Source organism: Apodemus sylvaticus, chromosome 14 (genome assembly GCF_947179515.1).
Source record: "Apodemus sylvaticus chromosome 14, mApoSyl1.1, whole genome shotgun sequence".
Taxonomy (NCBI): domain Eukaryota; kingdom Metazoa; phylum Chordata; class Mammalia; order Rodentia; family Muridae; genus Apodemus; species Apodemus sylvaticus.
The window spans coordinates 62,256,287-62,280,728 of NC_067485.1; the positions used below are offsets into that span (position 1 = coordinate 62,256,287).

The 24,442-nt window shown below is 47.7% G+C and overlaps 1 protein-coding gene across 1 annotated transcript; it reads right to left on the reverse strand.

The window, feature by feature from the left end:
* Positions 1-888: 888 nt before the first annotated feature.
* Msrb2 (methionine sulfoxide reductase B2) lies at positions 889-23,762 on the reverse strand. Its single transcript, XM_052157167.1, has 5 exons — positions 23,616-23,762; positions 16,884-16,984; positions 10,783-10,859; positions 2,477-2,624; positions 889-1,593 (listed from the first exon to the last, which is right to left on the reverse strand). The coding sequence occupies exons 1-5, from the start codon at positions 23,710-23,712 to the stop codon at positions 1,489-1,491; spliced, it is 528 nt and encodes a 175-aa protein (XP_052013127.1). The 5' UTR covers positions 23,713-23,762; the 3' UTR covers positions 889-1,488.
* Positions 23,763-24,442: the final 680 nt, after the last annotated feature.

The following is a 24,442-nucleotide window of genomic DNA, read 5'->3' on the forward strand; positions in this document are numbered from 1 at the left end:
CTCCCAGAGCTGTGATTAAAGGCATGCACCACCACACCAAGCTATTCAGCTAGGCCTTTTAAGTGCATTTCCATGTATGAAGGGTTGAGTCACATAACCTGGAGTAAGTGAAGGAATACCACACTGCAAAATGATCACTTCTGGGATTAGCTGTCAGGCCTTTCTAGAGGACTGTGCTTCTGCAGAACAGCACAAGACAAAACCGTCTGCCACAGCACTAGGACAATAGGAGCAGCTGGTGACAGAGAGGAGTTTGCTTTCTCATGCAGGATGTGTGACGGAAGTGCTGGTCTGTCCTTACCTATTCAGACCTTAACCACGGCTGGGCTGGAGAGAAGACTGAAACTTATACTCTCCAGCCCCCAAATTATGGCTTTGTTTAGCATTCTTAAAAAATGCTTAGGCTGGAGAGATGGCTCAGTGGTTAAGGTCACTGACTGCTCTTCCAAAGGGCCTGAGTTCAATTCCCAGCAACCACATAGTGGCTCACAACCATCTGTAATGGAATCTGATGCTCTCTTCCGGTGTCTGAACACAGTGATGGTGTGCTCACATACATTAAATAAATAAATAAATAAATAAATAAATAAATAAATAAATAAATCTTTAAAAAAGAAGCCATAATTTGCATTAGGTTAAACAGTATGTGAAATGTCAAATAATGTATAACTGATCTGCAAGAAGAAAATGGGGTAACTGAGTTCCCAACAACACAAAAAGAACCATTTAAATATTTTCTAGTAACAAATAATTCAAGATTCCCAATTTGTAAAACACCTGTGTGGCTATTGACCCGGTGAGTCCAATTGCTGGATTTCTTCTTGCCATTCTGGTTTAGAGTCATGTTCCTAAAGAGCAAACTAACAGATGGAGACAAACAAGTCAGCATTGATCTCAATGTTTTATTTGAATGTTTGAAGTTTAGTGCTGTAGCAAAGAAGAGGGAGAGCATTGTTCGTAGTTGAGAAAATTGACTTTACTCACATGGACCCCAGTTGTGAGTTGTAAGTTAAGTCAGTGAAGTTTGAATAAGAACCCACAAGTCTCATCATCACAGTGCGTGTTTCCCATGCTCGGCCACGCCTGTCTTCCTCTTCAACACCGGGAACTCACCTCTCGTCCGGTCCAGCCCATCTCTTCCTTCCTCCCTGCCCTACCCTGCCTTGAACCTTCATCTGTGACATGAACTGAGAAGGCCGATTCAGGTCCCCTTCAGAAGCTTTAGGGACCCTCATCAGCCCAGGAACCTGTGGAGACCCTGCCTGGGTCCCATCCTGCGGTCTCACCCAAAGCCTTGGCAGCCAGTTGAAATCCCACGGCCCAAGAGCGAGTCAGGCTGAGCTGCTTTCAGATGACTAAGAAGCTGTGACTCCCCTGTGGCCAATCACAACCTTCACCTAAACTTTCAGCAAATAAAGCCAGGCATCCATCTGAGCTACAGAACCGAGGCTCCACAAGGAGGGCAAAGTGCAGGTCTCCTGCGGACCGTCAGGGCTCGCTTGGTTTGAACTTCAGGGCCACGCTGTTGATGCAAAACCTTTGGCCAGTGGGCTCGGGTCCATCAGGAAACACATGGCCAAGGTGAGCTTCACACTGCAGGGGAAGAGACAATACCTTTGTCACTCTCCAGGAAAACAGCCCCACTTGGCCCGCCACACCCCAGAGCGTGGCAGCTGGGAAGTATGGTCTGTTGTGTCAGAATCTGGCTCAAAAATGGACGAATGGATATATACAGAGAGCTGTGGTAGGGAGCAGGTGGGCAAATGATTGAACTGAGGCCTCAACTTGCTCATCTGTCAAATGGGGACAATAAGGAGCCGTCACAAAGACAAGTGAACACGAGGAGGGTAAGGACTACTACAATCTGGGCGAGCACGCACGCAACAATCACTTTTCTTTCCTGCCCTTTGCACTTGCTAGCCTCTGCCGTCTTATAAAACCCGTGCATCTGGAAGTGTGGGAGCCAGTGATATAAAAATGAGTTTCCTTGGGATGGTAAGATGATTCAAACAGACAAAAAGCAGTTGAGTCCCAAACCTGACAACCTGAGTTAATCCCCAGAAGCCGTGATAAGAGGAGAAAACTGGCTCCTGAGGGGCTGTCCTCTGACCATGTACGGTGATGCTTGCGCATGCGTGCACATTCGCGCATGTGCACACACACACACACAAATAACAACAATAACTACAACAATAATGAAACACAGAGCCAAGGTTTGTCTAGATGTAAGCTCCCGTCCCCAGGCTCCCAGAATGAGTAAGATGCTAATGTCTCTGCCTGTTGGTGCCAGGCGGCCAAGCAGGAATGGGGTACAGAGACACGACCTTCATCTTCAGCCCCAGGTGGGATGGGAGAGAGAATGGTTGAGTCCAGTGCATTTTAATGACCGAGTGTCCCATGGGAGAAGGAGTGGGGCCCCGAGGAAAGGACAGCTCCTCTCCTTTCAGAGAAATCCAAGGAAAGCAAAACACATCACCTGCTTGCAGACCACTTCCATGCGAGCGCGTCCTAAGGAAGTATCCAGGCGCCTCAGGATCCCTGCGTGACTTTCATCTGAGCCTTTGGTGCCATGAGCCTCAGAGAACGACGGCCAGCCAGTGCCCGAACAGTACTTCTTCTCGGAACTGCGGGAGTCGGTGCAGACCAGCAGCGTTAGAAGACAGTGTAGACCCACAGCCATCACACACGGGTGCTGGCACAACTGCAGTTTCTCAGGTCCCATCCCTTGGTTCTGTATAAGACCCAGCTCCCACTCCTTCTGCCAGATCGCAAGCTGGGCTTCACGAATAGTCAGTTCCAGGGAATTATTCCTGCTGCCCCTTTGTGTTCAAGAGGTCATCTGGCCTTAGTGAAATGAAATATTGCTCTTTGAATGCTAATGGCTTCTTTCTCTCTAGCTGACCTAAGAGAACCAGAAAGACTGAGGCCAAGAGAACTCCTTTGCATCTGAGAAACCACAGAACAAATCCTCAGACTCCAACAGGCATTAAAGGAAGAGATCGAAAAGGAAGGACAGTGTTTGGGTAGGGTCTACGCATGGAGGCCAATCAGCCTAAGATCTGACGAAGTGGCCATTTGTAGCAACGGAGATTCTATTATCGGAACACTGTCTGTCAGTCCTGGAGAATGAGAGCCCCACAGGCCGCTCAGAGGTGTGAAGGCAGGGAAGCCACTCAGTCTCCTGAGAACGAGGCTTCCTCACTGGGGACCATAGCTCCTGCCTTGCTCTGCTTTGAGGAGTCAAGAGGATTCCTCCATGAGGCCGGGTGGGAAGCTGAGCTCAGGGCAAGGCAGGCACTCATGAGCGCTCACTGCGATTCCTGTCATTAGTCAATTAGCACTCTGACTAATCACTGGGTAGAGCCTGATGCTTGGGATGATCCTCCCAGGGTGACGGATGCTAACGGCTGGAGTGGGCCAAGGGGCTGAGGAGAGGAGGAGACCTGCTCCCCGAACACCTCACCCTCAGGAGCAGATGGCAGCTTGGTGACAGAGCCTGGCACGTGCAAGGACCTGGGTTTGAATCCCAGCACCATCCCAAAAGGAAGACTCACTAATCTTAGAGCTCACACAGGAAAGGGTCTGTAAACAACAGTGGAAAGATAAAGAAAATTTCTGACATCATACAGATGATCCTTTCTGCTTAACAAAGAAATGATCTGAAAAAAACCTGACTTAAACTAAGCAGACAAGAAATGAGTGTGAAGAATCAAATTCCTAGCTCGGCTGAACACACAGTTCATCAGAAATAGGGCCAGATGACAGGGGCTCAGACTTTGGTCTCAGGACTCTTCTGTGCCCCTAAACTATTAAGGGTCCACCAAACACTTCAGTATGGGTTATAAATACTAATATTTAACAAGTTTAGAAGCACGACTTGTGATTTTAGAATATGTAATTATTATACTACATTTTTTGAGACAGTTTCATTGTGTAACCCAAGATGGCCTTGACCTCATAATCTACTGCTTCAGCTTATAGCGCTGGGACTATAAGCTCATATTACCATGCTTGAGTTATACTGAATTTTAAAAATAATACATTCTTGCTGGGTAGTGATTGTACATACCTTCAATCCCAGCACTCAGGAGGCAGAGAGAGACAGATGTTTATGAATTCCAGGCTACCCTGGCCTACAATGTAAGTTCCAGGATAGCCAAGGCTACACCGAGAAACTAATAAACAAACAAACAAACAATAAAAAGTAGTAAATTCTTTATATAACAGACATTTTGTGACTGCTATATTTTCTTAGTTGAACCAGGTTTCATAAGAAGGATTGCATTAGTTCATAATTTTCCAAATATATTTTTATTGTCTGTTTCAAAACGTTAAAGCAAACCCTGATCTATGTCTCTCCATTCGCTCTGCCTCCAGACTGTTCTAACTCAACTCTAGCATGAAGAGAGGGTTGGAGTTGGGGGTGAAGAGCAATGGTAGAGGATTGATCTACTTAGCAAGCAGAAGGTCTGGGCTTTAGCATCCCCTTGCTCCCCTAGAAATACTCAAGGAAGGGCTTCCTTCTGAGAAATCTCTGCAGCCATAGCTTGACTTCCAAAGGTCTTGGTGGAAGCTACACCCCATTACATCTGTGTCCTTACGGCATTATTTGATCCTCTGATGCCATCAGCTCATGGTGGGTGGGGCAAGAGACGCATGATGACCTCACAGGGTTGCTAGGCAGAAGCAACCCTGAAGTCTTTTGGGACTCAGTATGTTTAGAATCGTGCCTGATCGTGGTAGATAGGTGTCAGTCTTCTTATTTTTTGTTAATGTTGCCAATAAACCGTGTGTGTAGAATTTGAGCAACCCCGAGTCCTGCTGGAAGCATCTGTAAGTTTGGGTTGGTTTCACCTGAGATTACTGTTGCAGCTTAGTGCTGGGATGCCTGTCTGGTGGAGATCCCTGGCATTGGGGGGTGCGGGGGTGGGAGGCCAATTCACCTGACTCTTTCAGAATTCTAAGCACCTCCTATCCTCTTCCTGCCCCCCCCCCAGCATCGTATGCACTACTAACCATTAAAGGAATTTTGATAGAGAATTATGAACGCAATAAAGCTTTTTTTTTCTCAAAGCGACAAATGAATCTAAGGCTAATAAAAAGTCATTAAGGGCTTTATGGGAAACAATAAACCTTCACTGATGGAATTGGCAGAAACCTGGAGTTTTTACCGAGTAATATAAAGCCCAAGATACACCATCTAAGGCCGACAGTGTGCGTATGAAAGCAAACTAGATACGTATTTAATTGATTAGCAGGTCACACGGCTTGCTCCTTCCAAACTGAAGCCACTCTGGATCATACACTCTGAGCTTTGTTCTTTTATTTTATTTATTTTTTGGGGGGGGTTGTTCTCCCATGTTTATTTTATCCTCATTTCTGGACATCTCATAGCCCCACAAACAACTGCTGAAGTAGTGGGTAATCAATGGTAATTCTAAATGGAACCGTAGAAGCACTCACATTCATTTCTGAACAAGGATACATGAGGTTTTAAATAATGTTACCTTGTTACTTGGGACAAGTAGGGCACAATATAGAAAATAACAAATTAGTATCAGGTTCCCAAATGCTACTATTTTAAGAAGACTCATGACCATAAAACACATAATCTTGAAACAGTTTTTCTTTAGGTAAGGTCTCACTGTGCAACAACACAGTCTGGTGACTCTAGATCCCCCTGCCTCAGCTTCCTCGTCACTGGGATTGCAGATAGGCCCCACGACCCAGCATCGACACAGTTTAATAAACCCTTCCAAAAACAGCTTGAGGTGGGGGTGGGGGGAGGAAAGGTAAAAACTGCAGGAGGCAGACCAGTGTCACCAGAGTCTCGGGTTAACAAGATGATCCTAGATCTGGGTCTGTAGGGGAGCACGGGCAGACTGCAAAGTGTCGTTGACTTGTAACCCTTCTCAGACTAGTGGGGGAGCACTCCACCCCATGGAGAGGCACCACTCAAGCAATAAAGCAGACCCATGAAAGGGACAAGGGGGGCTCTGTCAGACATAGCTGGGGACCAGGCTCTGAAAAGGACGCTTGTGGGGAACCTGGACAGCTCTGCCTTCTAGGGTCTGATAGTGTCTGACAGGGCCCTACGGCTGAGATTTGGAACGCTGGCACCAGACAGTGTAGACAGTAAGGTAAAAAGCAATGTCTGCGTGGCGTACAGAGACCTGGAGAGTAAAGTGTGGCCTAGTGTAAGGCTGGTAGCAATGGGAGCCTGGGTAAACCATCTCACCTTGCCAGGCCTCAGTACCTCCCATGTAAGGAGATCACCACGGAGAGCCCCTGCGAGGTCTGCGGCACGGAGGGCGTACACAGCAAACCTTGCCTGGCAGGCTGGGCCTTAGTGCTGTCGCACTTTCGGTTCCTGTGGGCCTGAAACTCAGCGCTAGCACTGACTAGGAGGGTGAGTCCTGGGGTCTAAGCACAGTTTCTGTTCAGGTTGAAAGTTCATTGCCACATGGCAGTGCTGAGAGGTGACTGGGTCCTAAGAAGGAACACTGAAGCTCTTTCTCACTAGGCTGGGTTACCTAACAAGAAAGCTGGTTAGTAAGACAAGCTCTTTGGTTGGTAAAACACAAGGCTACTCTTGTGTTTTGTTTATTTACACTGTGCTTGCTCACCCTTTGGCCTTCTCGCTGTTTTGAAATAGCACCAGGTCCTCACTACAATCCAGGAGGCTGTGGCACCATCTCCTCGGATTTCTCTGCCTCCGGAGGCCCGGCCCAAAATATTTGATGTTCTGTCTCAGCCACACGAAGAAAGTTGACATAAGGATGTTGAACATCATTCTTATAGACTCTAAGCATCTATTACGTGGACACCTACAGCTCCTCGTCGCAGGCGACAGCTTCTGCTGGACTGAACCCAGTGCACAGGGCAAGTTTTAACACACATACCTGCCTCTCAGAGCGCCTTCATTGAGACGCTCATAACCTGCCGTAACCCCAGGGGGTTGGACACACTCGTCTGGTCTCTGTACTCAGGTGCTCACGCAAATACATACGCAAATAAGTTTTAAAATATAAAATTGGGAAATATTTTTTCCCAATTTTACCTCCCAATTTTGAGTTTACCTCCCAATTTCTCTAAGGTTTGGCTTTTATTGGCACACTTTACATTTCATCCTGACTCTATGCAAATGTTTGCAGGGGTGGTATTTGTGCACCTTGCTTCCTACAGAAGCCTGAGACTAGAAACAAAGAGGTAATATGAGCGAGAAAACAAGAGTACACTCCTAACACTGTCCTCTTAAATGGGAAGGGGTTATCTCTAAGAATACACCATTGCTAATACGTCCTGAGTATTTAGTAGGTGTTATGTCTCATTCGATTGTATTAATACTTATAAAGTCATAACTCAGTTAATCCTCCCATCAGCCCTATAAACTGGGTGCATTGTATTCTCATTTTACAGGTGAATGAGGAAATGAAGGCAGCGAGGTGTTAAGAAACTTACTCAGAGTTACCCAACAATGGAACACATACAGACACCTTCACAGCCTTCACCCCACTCTTATAAATGAATGTTCTTTAAGAAGAGTGTGTTCTAGAATGGAAATGATTACTGTGATTTGTTTGATTTGGTGTTAAATGCCCCCTCTAAAGCCCGTGTGCTAAAGGCTTGGTGCTACTGGCAAGAAAGGGACTATTAAAAGATGGAGCCTAGGGCGTCTTTAGGTCACTGGACCTGAAGCGGACTGTGGGAGTCTGGCTCCTGCCTCTTCCCCTTCTTTTTCTCTGGCCATGCAGTTGGGTCTTCACTTTACCACCATTAAAGAAATGAGACCTAGGCTGTAAGCCAAAATAACCTTGTTGATAAATTAGCTAGCTTTTGTGCTTATTATAGTAATAGGAACCTAGAAGGATATATTCATATTACAGTAACAAGAAGGTAGATTTTTATTTTCTTCATCAGCAAGAAAATGAAGCAAAAACTCAGAAGTTCTTAAAAAAGAAAGAGAAAGAAAGGAAGAAAGGAAGGAAGGAAGGAAGAAAAAGAAAGGAAGGAAGGAAGAAAAAGAAAGGAAGGAAGGAAGAAAAGATAGGAAGGGCAAACTTTACATTGAAAACTAAAATGACAGAGAAGCAATAACGGAGGACCCTGAGCTAACTGCCACTTCAGTGAACTAGCCACTTGGTAAGCAGGCTCTCAGAATATTGATTGGATTGCCTATAGATCTGGGCTATTTCACTATGACCCAGGTTGGTCACATAACTTTCTTAATTTGAAGTAGCATTGTGAATGCAGAAGCCACAGGCTGCCTGTGGCCCCTTAAGCTTAAATTTGCCAAAGCTGTAATCCTAACAAGTCCAGCTTCCCAGTCACACTGACTGTACTCTGGATGCCCAACAGCTGCCTGTAACCTGGAGCTTCTGTGGAGATCTTCTATAGAGGAAGAGTGTGTCCTTCACCACAGCAAGCCCCGCCCTTGCTGGCCAGACCCCCTCACTCTGCTCCCTCAGCTCCCCTAGTCTTTGATGCTGTGAGTAAGCCTGTGTGGCCAGGGGAGAGGAGCCACTGGGCAGTGGGAAGACCTCTTCTGGAAATGCACGGAAGCCAGGACACCAATCCCAAGTCAACAGAACCTTGGAGATTAGACATTAGCAATGCATTCTTACAAGGACAACTTCTCATCTTCTATATAAGAAAAATGCACTCTTACGCTATTACACCCTCCAGCTGAAAGCAAGCTTGTCATCCTAAAGTCGTGACAGAAATGATGGTGAAGAAGTAACTAATTGTTCTGAACCAGAGCCTCCCATTTTACCGCTGTGATTCTGTGAGCCGAATGTTTGCTTCTCTCTGCCATTTTCTACCACATAGTACTTCTAAAATTCTTATAATCTACGAAAGGACAGTATCCTTTTTTAGTATAATACCTTAACTGATGGATGGCAGCCCTCTAATTGGATGCAGGATGGAGCCTCGGAACCAAAGCCCCAACATCCAGGGAAGGGAGCTGAAAGCTCCCAACCATGATTTTGGAATTAAGCCCTTGTAAGACCCCAAAGGGCAGGGTCTGGTGGGTTTCTGGGTAGCTGAACTCCCAAAGTTTCTAGAGAATTTTCCTAGAGATGGCATGGAACTCTGTGTCTTTCCCCGGAACCTGTTCCATTTTTTTTTTCTTCAATTTTTATATTTCAATAACAGTGATACCTTCCAGTAAACCAGCAAATGTAAGTGCTTCCCTGAGCCCTATGTGTTACTCCAAGAGAAACAGGGAACACAGGAGAGTGGAGGAAGCCCAACTTAAGAGCTGATTGGTCAGAAGCGCACGTCACAACCAGGAGAGTATGCTCAGCATCAGAAGCAGAGTATAGGACGTGGGGACTGAGCTGTCCTGTGGGATCTGCTCTGTCCCCAAGTAGACAAGGTCAGTACTGAACTATAATGGAGGATACCCCTAGCCTGTATCTGCTGGAGAACTGACTTCTTGCTGGTGGGCAAAAGGCCTCACAGCTCTTGATTTCAGAGATGTAGAGATGGCGCAGTGGTTAAGCGCACATGATGCTCTTATAGAGGGCACAAGTTTGGTTGTCAGCACCCATGTCAGATAGCTCACAATAGCCTGTAACTTCAGCTGCAGGGGCATCTCTGGTTCCGCTGGGCTCCTGTACACACAGAGACTCACACATGCACACATAAGCATGTGTGAATACATGCACACACACAGTCTTGAGATTACTGAAGTCTGTATCGACTGCTGTGATGCAGCAGTGAAATCACGTGTTCTTCCAACACTACTGCCTAAGAGCTGAGTTCGCTCACTAACTTCCCTCTCGTCTTCCTTGGCACTCCTGGGCTTGTGGCTGGCAGTGGGCTCTTCCAGCTAGTTTCTCACCGTCTCGGATGTGCCTGGGCCACAGTCTGGCCTCCTGAGCATGAAGGGAAATTGATCCTATTCATGCCCACCCTTGTAGGAAGGTCTGGCTTCCTAACCCAGCCTGCATTAGCAGCCAGCTGTCCAAAAAAGCCAGGCTGTTGAAAGCCCAAAGGCCAGAGGAGACTGCCTGATGGAAGATCCGCAGAGCTGGCTTGATTTATATTTTATTCTAAACCAATTTAAGGTTGATGCAAAAGGAAGGGAAACATCTTTGAAGTTCTGAAAAACAAGACTTCAAAGATGTTTTCCTTTCTTCTTCCTCGAATCTACTTTTTAAAGACTATTTCCTGCATATCTAAACAAAAAAAGCCTTTGTTGAAAGATTTTAGATGCTGATTGACTTAAAAGAGGCTTTGAAATCAAGGGACAATTAAATTTACTTTTAGCTACATAGAAGAGGGCACAGTATTCGCTTCTGTCAAGCACTGTGGGGCATCAAGCCTCATAAAAGAATGCTTTGCTAAATTAAATTATAAACCCATTTTCCCTGGGAGAGGTATAGTTTTAATCATATGGCCAAGCAAATACTATTAGGGTTTTGATTTCTTTAAATACTTTTTTCCTCTAAAAAATTCTAATGGCTTTATCATGAAGTCCCCATCAGAATTTGTTTGCTTTCTCTTAGAGATACATAAAGCAAACCCCTAAGCTGCTGAGAAGCCTTGTCAGCTGCATTCAGTGTCAGAGACAAACAAAGATAGATAAGTATCCTCCATGAACAGCTCTCCTTCCAGCAGTAATAACAGGGGACAAAGGCAATTAATGGTCCCCCGAGGGCTGGGGGATCTTGGCGGTAGCAGACAGGAGGTCCTTGGGTTCAATTCAATCTTCAGCACCGAGAATAAGACAAGAGTATTTATTTATCTAGGATCTCTTTGTATTCTTCATCTTACCTGAAGAGTGGGCTATCACAGCACACGCAATGGTACATCCCTGTCTCCTTGTTGTTCAGATACATTCCACTGAAAGGCTGGAAGTAAACACGGAAGAAACATCATCACACTGTGGGTGGGAGTGGGGGAAGGCTGAGGGTGTGGCTGGCTCGGGGCTAGTGTTTGCCTGGCATGCGTGAGGCCACAGGTTCAGTCCCCCACCATGGCAGACACAAAAATAACCAACCCAAACCAAACGATGAGGCCCCAGCCAAGGAATTAGATCAATTTGACAAAGTGCAAGAATCAACAGGGAAAACTGCAGTCAGCTAAGGAATGCTTCCAGAAAGCTTCTTTATAGCCTGGCCTTTATCATGCCAAATATTCAAATTGTGACATTAATAATGCTTTGTATTTATGTGCCACCTTTCATCCAAGAACATCAAAGTCCAGGAGAAAGCATAAGCACCAGTCCCATCCTCTGCTGTCCTGGAAGACTCCACTCTCTCATTTCAAAAGAAGCTAAAAACAACAGGAGTCTAAACACTTGTCGAAGACACTTTGAACTCGCTAATTAAAGTTGGGATATACAGGGCTGGCAGTTCAGCTCAGTGGTAGAGTACTTCCCTTGCATGCATAGGCCCTGAGATTGATCCCTGATAGGGGTCTAAGGAGAGGGTGCGGGAGAGAAAACACAGATCTATCAAAAGCATCGTTCAATGACTTTGGGGTTGTGCCTTTAATGCATCATGCCATGTCAACAAGGTGTAGAGTCAGTCAGCGTGGAATGATGTGCCAGGGCCCCAGTGCTGGGGCATCACGTAGGTGAAATCGCTACTCACACAGGAGCTTAAAGACCTTGGGTTCTCAACGGCTGAGAGGAGAAGTAAAACAGTGAATGTATACAGGCCATATCTGATGTCTCTCCTGGCCTCCTCAGGCACCTGCACACATGATGCACAGAAATTCATGCACACACACACACACACACACACACACACACAAATAATCTTTTAAAACTTTTGTAAAATTCCTTTATCTCCTCAGTCCAAAAAAAAAAAAATTAAAAATAGAGTTTGCACAAGTTAACTCTAAAAGCCACGCTACTGGGGGCAAGCATTACCCAGTCATACAGGCAGCAAGACTCAAAGCACAGGATTCTGGCCTGAGCTGCCAGGAGCAAACCTTCCTGTCTTTCCAGATTTACCAACTCAAAACACTCGTTACAGTAATAACTGGGTTAAAAAAAAAAAGCTTCCTGGGGGAACATGTTTAAATCCTCTTGCTGAGTCTACCAGACGGGCACACTTAGATGCTTTCTCTCTTCAAAAGCCCTAAAGTCTGAGTTGGTGGCACATAGCTATAATCATAGCACCGATAAAGCTGAGGCAGGAGGGTCATGAGTTCAAAACCAGCTTGAACTACATATCTCGACTCTGTCTAAAAAGCAAACAAGCAAATAAATAAATAATAGCACATTTAGCCACAAACATCTGACTATGCCTAGTGAGCTACTCTTTCACATTGACTCGTAACATGAACACGGTGATGTCCCCGTCATGAAGGCTGATTAGAAAGTCCTGTCCACAGAAACCAGGCAGCCTACAAAATGCCAAATACAGCTTCATTATTATAAGAGTCAGGGAGTTGCTATAACAGGAAGGAAAATACATAATTCAAATGAATGGGACTATTACTTAACCTATGTCCTGCCATGACGCATACCTGTTCCCACCTGCCTGACATCTAACATCTCTTCATCTGCTCTCTGACGTGGCCAAGCCCTTTCATTAGGAACAAACTCAGCATCTGCTTTTCACCAGCTTGTTCTGGTATTTACTGATAATCTAGTGTATAAGCAGCGCTGAGCTGGGTGCTAATGCTACAGAAGGGGGAAACTAACTCAAAAGTTAGTTACTGTACTGGCTGGTTTTGTGTGTCAACTTGACACAGGCTGGAGTTATCACAGAGAGAGGAGCTTCAGTTGGGGAAGTGCCTCCATGAGATCCAGCTGTGGGGCATTTTCTCAATTAGTGATCAAGGGGGTAGGGCTCCTTGTGGGTGGTGCCATCCCTGGGCTGGTTCTCTTGGGTTCTATAAGAGAGCAGGCAGAGCAAGCCAGGGGAAGCAAGCCAGTAAGAAGCATCCCTCCATGGCTTCTGCATCAGCTCCTGCTTCCTGATCTGCTTGTGTTCCAGTCCTGACTTCCTTTAGTGATGAACTGCAACATGGAAGTGTAAGCTCAATAAACCCTTTCCTCCCCAACTTGCTTCTTGGTCATGATGATTGTGCAGGAATAGAAACCCTGACTAAGACCGTTACCTTCCCCAAATTAAAACCAAAGTTGTTGTTCTGCCCTGGAGACAAGAACGACCATCATGCTTCATGGTAACAGACAGGGCAGATGAACTCAGGGCCCTCCCTTGGAAGCGGCAGCCATGAAGACTTTGTGCACAGTCAGTCTCTGAGGAGGGAGGTGCCATTATTCCTCAAACCTTTCATTATTAATGTGCAGAGCTGATTGTACAAAAATGCCAATCACTACTGAGCTGAGCTTGGAAGAATGCTTGTAAGAACCGAGCAAACAGAGAAACAACGCATTTCAGACAGGGAGGACATTCCGATAACAATGACAACAGGAAGGCGGGGAGGCCAGCTCATGCTCCACAGTGAGCATACTGGGATAGAGAGTCTGTGCCTGGGCTGCTGAACCTGGGGCTGGAGGGGACACTGCAAACTTGTCCACTGACTGTGCTCATGGTAAGCATGGTGGTGCTTACTCCCAGCACCGTGGGGGGGGGGGGAGAGAAAGAGGGAAGAGAGGGGGAAGAAGAGAACCAAATACAATACAAATAAAAAATTGACTAGGAGGGCAAAGAGTTATCATTGGCAAGAGAGAAGGGGAGGTCATGGGAAAGTCAATCATTAATTCAGGCCTAGGTGATGCTGCTACTCCAGACGGAAAGTAAAAAAGAAAAGAGGGAGGAGGGAGGGAGGAGGGGGGAGGAGGGAGGGAGAGGGAAGAGGGAGGAGAAGGGAGGGAGGAGGGAAGAGGGAGGAGGAGGGAAGAGGGAGGAGAAGGGAGGGAGGAGGGAAGAGGGAGGGAGGAGAAGGGAAGAGGGAGGGAGGAGGAAGGAAAGGGAGGGAGGAGGGAAGAGGGAGGGAGGAGGAAGGAAAGGGAGGGAGGAGGAAGGAGGAGGGAGGAGGGAGGAAGAGGGAAAGGGAGGGAGAAGAGAAGGGAGGGAGGAGGGAAGAGGGAGGGAGGAGGGAAGAGGGAGGGAGGAAGAAGGAAAAGGGAGGGAGGGAGGAAGAAAGAGGGAGGGAGGGAGGGGGAGGAAGGGAAGGAAGGAAGGAAGGAAGGAACAGAGGGAGGGAGGGGGAGGAAGGGAAGGAAGGAAGGAAGGAACAGAGGGAGGGAGGGAGGGGGAGGAAGGGAAGGAAGGAAGGAAGGAACAGAGGGAGGGAGGGAGGGAGGGAGGGAGGGAGGGAGGGACTGGAGGGATTGAAAGATGACTCAGAGGTATAATTGAAATGACTGCCTGCCTGCCAGGGAGAAGGGAGTGGGACAGAGGCAGAATGAACTTCAAGGTCACCGTGAGATTTCAGGGCCGCCTGGACCAGCAGCAGTTCTCTCATCTTTGATCCAGTTAGTTCTCACAGGCTGGAGGCAGAGGACCTGCTTGGAAGAGGACGGCAGCAGGTGATCCCACACAAGGCTATTTCAAGAGGAAGGGTCAGGGCAGATGGAAACCAGTCAGGGGACATGAGGAGCCACTGCACTGGTCGATGTGAGGACAGGGAGGTGTGTGGGAAAAGGGAAGAGTCGATCACCAGAATTTGGTGAGGCTGTGGCTTCCAGGAAGGCACGTGAGGGCTGTCTCATACAGAGGATGCTGGGTCCTGACTGATTCCTCCATCCTGCTTTCTGGGCTCTTGGTGTCTTCTGTAGCCTCAATGAGAAGCCACAGGGCAAGAAAGCTGACCCTCCTCCTGGAACTCAGAGCAGGGAGCCGAGATTCAGAGAAGGAGCGGAGAGAGTCCCCTTCCGTGGACACCTGACTCTAGGCTCTTACTCAGCCAGGGTGAAAACCCTTGCACTGGCTGCTAGCACAGCCAACATACCACTACTGCCTGAACAGAAAAGTTTTTTTCTTACAACAGAAAAACCACATGCAACTGAATTTTAATCAGGAGTCACCAATCAGGAGGCTTTGGAAGTATCTCTCCCCTTAGACTAATGAACCGGACTGATGCTTACAGCTCTGCACAGTTCTAAAAAGTTAAACGTGGAACTGGAACGACTAGAAGGGATTTACAACATCAGTTAAAATAATGGATGGTGCTCATTTTGCAAAAGGGCGGAGCGCAAAGGATACGGCGCCGCCATCTGCTTCGGAAGCCCTCAGATTTATTCTCCTAAACATCTGGCATACTGTCTCCAAGCTCCCTGTACGCACCAAACCCGGCCTGGCTGGTTACCTGAGAATTAGGCTCGTCTTAGAGCATTCTGAGCTTGCACATACCCAGCTGCTCAGAGCTTCATATGTGGCGCCCATGTACTGCTGACAGCAATGAGAACCGGTCTCATCGCCCCTCCCCCTCCCTCAGCCCCACCCACAGGAAGTTGGACAAAACCATAACTTCAAAAAACATTCACGAGAATCTGCAGGGACCTGCCAGCCTGTCCGGTGGCTGTGGCATCAGAAAAACTAAGCCTGTGTGCAATTACACTTGGGTACCAATTACACTGGGGCCTGGCCCCGGGATCTAGTTCGAAAGAGAAAGCGTCTCACAGGGATGGCCCAACAGTTTAACCGCAGTGGCTGTGTTCACACCTGGGATCCAGCACAAAGCTGTCGCCCGGGAGACCGAGCAGAAGCTCAGACTGTCCAGTGCGGTTGCATGTTCCACTTCTGGAATGCAATATCCATCAACACCTCTATTTTGAGTGCCTACCATAAACAGAGCTGGGGGAGGGGGGGCGGGGGGCAGCCTAGGCTAGGGTTGAGGGAAGAGCTCCTGGGGAAAGTGATTTGGGCTCAGTTAACAAGATGGTCTCGGGGCTGGGAACACAGCGCAGCTGTTAAGAGCATTTGCTTGGTTCCCAGAACCCACATGGGTGGTAGTTTACAATAGTCTGTAACTCCAGCTCCAGAGGATTTCATGCCTTTTCAGGACTCCGAGGACACACATACATGTCACACACACACACATATATATACATACATACATATATATATATATATATATATATATATATATATATATATATATATATGTATATTATATATACATCATACATACATAGTAGTAAATCTTTTTTAAAGATTGATTTATCTTATGTATATATAAAAGATTTATTTATTTATTTTATGAATACATGAGCACACTGTCGCTGTCTTCAGGCACACACCAGAAGAGGGAGAGCATCAGATCCCATTACAGACAGTGGTTGTGAGCCACCATGTGGTTGCTGGGAATTGAACTCAGGACCTCTGGAAGAGGGGTCGGTGCTCTTCACCACGGAGCCATCTCTCCAGCCCCATAATAGTAAATCTTAAAATTGAAAAGAACGGTCTGGACTAATTATTAGGGCAAATGGCTGAGGGAAAGGAACCCAAGATACAGGAGCCTAAAAGGAAGAAAACAGCCGTGGCTTGTGAGAGGATAGTGTGGCCACCGTGGAGGGAGCCAGAGGAAACAGCTGCATCTGAGGCTGGAGGGCCGCTAGGGGCCACTGCGGGGAGGAGGAGCGGGTTAGCATTCAAACGCTGTGCATGGTAAAAGCGATGGCAAGCTTCTGAGTGAAGACTCCTTTTGGGAAGGGAGAGAGAAAGTGGGGAGATGAGAGGAACAGATAGAGGTGTTGGCCTTGTCAGCAGGGACAGGAGTGGATCGTGGATAGGATATGGTGGAGTTTGGAGAGCACGTGTGGCTCTCTGAAGGATCGAGCCGGACGCTGCCTTCTACAGGCGGTTGGAAACCGATGGCCCAGTACGGAGATTGCTGGTGGCCCACCAGACTCTCCCAGTGCCGTGGGAGGGTTGGTAGGCATCCGTACCCCGACCGACCTCCCCCCTTCCCAGGAGCACCTTCTGAGAGCACTGGGATGGTCCGCTTACCGCTTCAGTTCCTTTCTCTCTGGTGACGTGGAACTGTTCAGGGCTCAGTTTCTTCCGCCAGTCTGCCTCGCTTAGAGAGCACTTGGACTTCGTAAGGGACTCTGCGTCGTTAAGTAGGGAATTTTTTTTTATTAAAGAGTTGTTCCTCCCCCATTTTGCTTCGCCCTGGAGGAATAATCCCACCCCCTTCTCTTTCCCACGAGTCCATTCTTCACGGGGAGCGGGAGGCTTAGTGGCCTCACCCATTTCATCAGCAAGAAACCAGTAATAAGTAGAGAGCCAGGGTGCTCCCACCAGCGTGCTCCCGCCAGGGCGCTCCCACCAGCGTGCTCCCGCCAGTGTGCTCTCTCTGGTCCTCAGACCCTCAAGAAGTAGCTCAAATAGGAAATACTGCCAAACAAACTCTCTTCCCAGCCCCCTCACAATGAAAATGGATTCTCCCCCTTCCCCCCCCCCCTTCTCCCAGACAGGATTTCTCAACGCCCTCTGTAGACCAGGCTGGCTTCAGACTCAGAGATCTGCCTGCCTGGGCCTCATTAATACTGGATTAAAGGGGTGCACCACCACTGCCCAGCTGAAAAGGGATTCTTTCCCCGACCTCCACTGCAGCTTTAAAAAATGTCAAGTCCTTACGGGTTTAACTTTTGTCATATAGCATGCACTATCCCTTCGCACATCGGCCTTAGAATCTGCTGATTAGTCACATGACTTCAAAAAGCTTTTTGTGCCTCAGTTTCTTTTCTGCAATTTAAAAAGTTACCTTAAGAAACAGCATGCTGAGTAATGGGCTCCAGCATGGCTTTCCATGTGGTGTTCCCATTACTACCACGTTCCCTCTTTCTCCTCCCACTCCCCTGCCCAGCGCCCCTACTTCCCTCCTTTTGCTGTTATCCCCACCCCCCCCATCTTTCCTCTAAGACTTCCCCTCAGCTCCATGTCTTTTATCTACATTTATGGCCTGTATCCTAACCCCTACACACAAATATATTAAATATATATGATTTAAAATAGAGGCTCTGCGTATGAGAGAAAATGTGAGGTATCTGTCTTTCTGGTCATAATAATGATTCCATGTCCCATTGGTTTTCTGCAAATACCATGATTCCATTTTCTTAGTGTTGAATAAAATGCAACCTGTGTGTGTGTGTGTGTGTGTACTGTAATGGCTAAGAAACTCTATTTTGTGATAGGCTTGGTACCTAACATCTGTTTGTTTCTGATTTGAGTTCCTAGAAAGATAAATCCCTGACAACCCTGATTCCTCGACCCTCACCCCTCACCCGATTCCCTGACTCCTGGCGTTGGCTTTTGTAACTTGCTTTGCAGATATTCAGGGACTTCTTGCGGTTTTGGCCTTTAAAAGCCAAAAGTTTCCTTCCCCTGCCTTTGGGCTGTGTGTCTCTGATGGGCATTAGAGACTGTGGCCCTGCTATTGTTTTAATAAAGTTGGTTAATTATTATCTGAATTGAGTCTTTCTCTGGTGATCTTGAACTCTATAACCGTGCTATAGTCTTCTTACCGATTCACCAGCTGAATATCCCGCCTGTAACCTCCCACTTTCGGTCGTTGTGAGTAGTGCAGCAGTAAACTTGAATACTCGAGTATCCCTGTAGAATCCTATAGGTTTGTAACCAGGTGTGGTGCAGACGGACCACATACTGGCTCTGGCAAGGAGTTTCCATCAGGGCCAGCTGGGAGCAGTGAGTGTCTTCAATAATCTATTATTTGTTTGCTTGTCTGTTTAATTTGAGATAAGATCTTGAAAAGTTCAGGCTGCCTCATACCCACTAATTCAGCCTGGGCAGCCTGAACCTCCTGGCAGTCCTGGCTCCAATATTATCATACTTCACAATTTCTTGAAACAAGCAAACAAAAAAACATATATTTTGTTCCCCTCCCTTCTGTTCCTCATGACTTCTGTATTATTTTTTCTTTCTTTCTTTTTTTACTTTTTATTCTTTAAAAAAGGGTTTCTCTACATAGCACTGGTTGTTCTGGAACTTGCTCTGTAGGCCAGGCTGGCCTTGAACCCACAGAAATCCTTCTGCCTCTGCCTCCAGAGTGCTGGGATTAAAGGTGTGTGCTATTCCCACCTGACCTGTCTTATTTTTATATAAACACATGCACCCAAAGCATCTGGGTGAAGGATCTATTTAGTTAAGATGGGCAGAAAGCTGTCTCACTTAGGGTTTCTGTTGCAGTAATAAAACAGCGTGACCAACAGCTGGCGGGGCAGGGGGGCTGTGGTAAAGGGTTTAACTTCATCTCACCACTCTCGCTGAGCTCTGACTCCATCTCTGAGTGAAGTCAGGACAGGAATTGGGTGCAGAACCTGGAGGCAGTACTGCAGCAGACATGCTAGAGAACAGGCTGCCCACAGACTTGCTCCTTACAACTTGTTCACTCAGTGTAAGCAAGGGTTATACACCCAGGACCACCTACCCAGGGATGCCGCGGCCTACAGTGGGGCTGGGCCCTCTCCCCACAATCATCAGTCGAGAAAATGCCCTTCCGGATTTGCCCACTGGTGGCAAGTGGCGGGTTTTCAATTAAGGTTTCTCTTCTCTCGAATAACTCCAGCTTGTGTCTAGCTGTTAGCTAGACACAATAATCACAAAACAAACAAACAAAACCCAACCAGAACAAAAGCCTAATTCAGATGATAAATGTTTTATTGTTCAACAGTGAAAGTAGTTTATAATCGGTTAGCTCTTCAACTTGCAAAGAAGACAGACTCAAATGATTACTCCACAGGCCTGGGGGAGGGGAGGGCACGTCTGCCCTAGGCTTCCTAATCTGGAAGTCTACACTCATCCCCATCTGAACTATACACAGAGGGCTGCACGCATCCCACCTCATGCCTGCCCAGATCTGGACTAGTGGGCTCAGCAGCCACACGAGCCAGAGCCCTTCCTTTCTTTCCCAACCACGTTCTGTGGTCCTGTGTCCTCTGCAGCCCACAGATCTCAATTCATTTTCGTTACCGCCTAAGATCAAGGTGCCGTCCTCTCCTGGTTACTTCCAGCACAGAGGATGGCAGCTGCCTCATGCGCCTTTCTCCTATTGGACCACTTCTGATTTGACTCGGTCACTGGTCCACACTGCTCAGTGTGACACGACATCCTCAGAATCATTCCCAAACCCATAGCATGACTTCCAAAGCCATCCATGCCTTGGTCATGGGCACCACTTTCAACTGATACAGTGTGTGATATTCCAGTAACTCTGAACCACAGCCTCAGCGTTCTCAAAAAAAAAAGTGTCCCTGTTTGTCCTGTCCTGATATTGGCATGCTCGCTCCTTCTGCCTTCTCTTTTCCTTTCTAATTCCTCCTCTTCCTCTATGGAACCATCCATAGATGCCAGTTACACCTGGTGGGTTGGCGATGCTGATGAGTTCAACTCTAACCATTGCTCTCTGTCTGCCTGCCTGATCTCTCCACTTCTGACAGAAGAGGTTAAGTCTCTTCCATAATGGTGGGGTCCCCTTTCTCCCTGCACTGGCTCTCAGATCACAGTTTGACACTCTGCTGTTAAGTGCATACACATTAAAGACTGTCATATTTTCTTGAAGAATGGGTCTCTATATCGCTATGAAGTACTACAATTCTCTTTTTACCACTGACCACTCTACTCTAAAGTCTGCTTCATCATAAATTAGCATAGGTGATTCTGCATCTGTGTTTTGTTTTTGGAAGCCTCCCTATGCAGTCACAGTGGGCCTGGACCTCACTATAGAGCCCAAGTTGGCCATGAGACCCTTGCTGGGATCATAGGCAGACATCAGCATGTGCTGTTTGTCTGTCTTCTTTTTTTATAATTAACACCAACGTGGCTTATCTTTCTCCTCACAGCTACTTTACATTATATGTGTCCTTATCTTCAAAGTAGGCTAGGTCATGAGAGCAGGGTTCTTATTGCTAGATTAGTTTCTTTTAGAAGTATTTTTGTTTATTTATGTTGACGTGCGCATGTCTTTGGGAATGTATGTCATGTGTGTAGTTGCCAGAGAAGGCCAGAAGAGGGCAGTAGCTCCCCTGCAACTGAAGTTACAAATGGCTGTGAATCCGCTGACGTGGGAGTCCAGATCTGAACTTATTGGACATCGCCCTGTGGCCATAAGTCACGCTGGGCCACACCCCAGGCCCCTAGTGTTCTGGCTGGACGCCACTCCCCACAGTCACCCGGCTACAGCCAGGTTTGCCCCGCCCCACAGTTACCTGGCAACAGCCAGGTAGCCCGCCCACTATAAAAGGGGCTGTGTGTTGCCAGGCACTGGTGGGCAGTGGTGGCTCACGCCTGTAATCCCAGCACTCTGGGAGGCAGAGGCAGGCGGATTTCTGAGTTCGAGGCCAGCCTGGTCTACAGAGTGAGTTCCAGGACAGCCAGGGCTATACAGAGAAACCATCTCGGAAAAAATAAAATCCAAAAAAAAGAGGGGGTGCTGTGTGGCCCCTCCTCGCTCTCTCACCCTTCTCTTCTACCCACGCTCTCTCACTTGTGTCTTGCCCCCCTGTTTCCCCTCTCTCCCTATTCTTTTCTCCTCTTTCCACGTGGGCATGGCCGGCTCTCACCCCTCTAGCTCTTCTTTCTCTCTTTACTTTTCTATCTCTTTTCTTTCCCCTTACTTTTCTATAATAAAGCTTTAAAATCATGGGCTGTCTCCTCTTACCTAAACTTGCCCCGTGGGAGCAGTGTAACAGGCCTCTCAGTGTCTCCAGCCGCCAGACCCGACCAAGGACTCCCGGGTCCGGTGGGGTTTCCTCCACAGGTACACAGGCCACATCAGAACGGGCCTACAACTGGAGTTACAATGGCTGTGAGCCCCCTGATGTGGGTGTCCAGACCTGAACCCAGATCCTCTACAAGAGCAGAATTTGCACGTAACTGCTGAACCATCGTGTCAGCTCCCTCGCTTAGCTTCTTAGCAAAGATATTGGAAGAGTGGGAGATGTCATTCGGTAGTAGTGTGATGGCCCTGTGTACGCTAGGTTGTAGGCTTCATCTTCATACCAGAGGCAGGGTCAGGAGAGACACAGAAGAGGAACAGGGCAACCCCTGAGAGTTTCTGCCTTCACTGCACTTTCATTGCAGACAGCCCCCGTAAACACACACAGGACAGGGGACCCACATGGTCGGTCCCCAAAGCTGTCTCCTCGATCTTTGACCTCTCAGCCTCTTGAATGGTAAGAAATGCATGTCATTTACGCCCCCTGCTTAGTATTTGTTACAGCTGCCCACGCTCACACATCAAAGCCAGTAAGGGACTGTGGGGAAGCAGGGATTAGAACTCGTGCACACTGACAACCACAGAACCATCACCTGCTTCTCATTCCTTTTTTTCCTCTTAAGATTGACGTAATGCAGGGTATTTTACCTGCATCATATATTGCATGCCTGGTGCCTTGCATCCCCTGGAACTAGAGTGAGTTATCAGCTGCCATGTGGGTGCTGGGAATTGAGGCTTCTAGAGGAGCATCCAGCGCTCCTAACCGCTGAGCCATTTCTCCAGCCCCTGCTTCTCATTCCTAATGGATGCTGCTTGATGACCTGACTTAGGTATTCCTTAACTGATTGGGTTGAGGCCAGTTTCCCATCCCGAGAGTAATGGTGTCAAGAAGGACTTTGTGGGCACAGCTTTGTTCTTCTTTTGAATCATTTCCACAGAACAAACTCCCAGGAGGGGCTGTCTGGTAAGTTACACAGCCCTGGCAATGCACTGCTGTCTGGTCAAATGTCATATGGCTGCGGACCCTCGGCTCCCAGCGCTATTCATCAGGAAGCTTCTGAAAACACCAAGTTCTGTGAAGTTTCCACTTAAATCAGTAGGTCAGACGGATCAACACCCTTCCAGCCCAGTAGGCTCACAACAGGGTCTGGCTGAGACACTAAGGGATAAGAAAAGCTCTAACCGGAAATCGTGTTGGATCAGTTAATAGTCCATATTCTCAGGACATTTGTTCATTGAACACTAAAAATTTGAACTAGCAAGGGGCTAAAAAGACTTCCAAAAGAATTGGAACCCGTCAGCAGCATAAGATATGAAACTGGGTTGGAAAGGAGATCAGGAGAGCAGCTACCCAGTGCCAAACCACAGGGCCACGAAATTACACAGAATTACACCTGAGATTCCTCAGAGACTCCCAGGGAAGATGTAAAAGTGTCCAGATTCACAAATGAGGGCAAAAAAAAGCACTTACCATCCCACCCCATCCTGTCTCCCAGCCACTAATAAATACGGTTGGAATAGGAGAAGAATTCACCCACACGTCTCAAGTCCTAGATTCACACAAAACCAAGATAGGTTGCAGCAGTGCCCACGATGCTGCAGTGGGCCAGCGGGGCAGGAGGCAGCCAGCAGTCTTCAGGAAAGAGGTGACTTTAGGTAACTAAAGGCCAAAGGACTAACTCCCGCCCAGGAGAGGGCGCGCGAGGTACGGCTGTTGATCGCCACTGGGTCCCTCACACCGTCACGGCTCCTGACACTATTTTGTGCACTAAAATGTAGCGTACAGACGAACTGTGTACAAGCATGGGAGAGAATTCGGTCCTCTCCGGCATCAGGGCTCCCCCAGCACACCAAGTTTACTGACCGTGGTGCTCTACTGCTCGACAACTCCGGCAGCAAAGGGCACTGGGGACCAGGCTCTCAGGGCCTCTCCGGAGGCCGCCCGGGGTCAGCCAGACTGTGAAACCGAAAGCCACGAGAGACGGCGGCGACTGTGGACCTACCTGGGTCCCCGCGTCCCGATCCCGCGCAACCCTGAGCCAGCCGCCCAGGCTCCCGCAGCAGAGGCAGACCCCGCAGCGCTCGCAGCAGACGCGCCATGACGCTGCCACCAACCGGTTCCCCTGCCAGCCTACCCAACCCCCACCCTCCTCCGGGTTCCTCCCCTCCGCCCAGGTCTCTCCTCCTCCTCCTAGTTTTCCTTTTCTGCTGGTGCACCACCCTACCCCCACCACTTAACTTATCCTCTTGCTCCTCTTGACCTTAATCTTCGCTGAGTTTCTGGAATATCCCGGGACTCCAACCCTTCAGTCCCTCCTCCTCCCTAAGTAAACCCACTCCGATTGCAACCATTCCTAGCCTAAAACCTGTTGTGTTTCAGTTTGTTTAGGTTTTCCAAGAATCATACCAATTACAGTTAGTTATATCTGGCTCCCTTTACTCAACATAATTATCTGGACGTTGCTGCTTGATCTTTTGCATTACATTATGCACAAATCATTTTTTTTTGTTCTGAGTAATATTCCATTATACTAAAGTGTTACTCATTAGTTAGGCTGCTTCTAATTTTTGTACATCAAAAACAAAGCTGCCAGGAGCACACCTGTCCAGGCCTTTGGGAGGATGGAGGCGTTCTCTCTTGTGCGGATACCTGGAAGGGAACAGCCAGGTCTCAAGGCCAACGGCTGCTTCATTAGTGAAGTGTGAAAGTTCCTGTTTATCTTCTCCCTTTCCTACACTTGATTACTCAGGCCTTTTCTTTGGTTGGTGGGTGGGTTTTTTGTTTGTATGTTTGTTCGTTCTTGAGACCTTGTTTTTGAGACCTAATCTC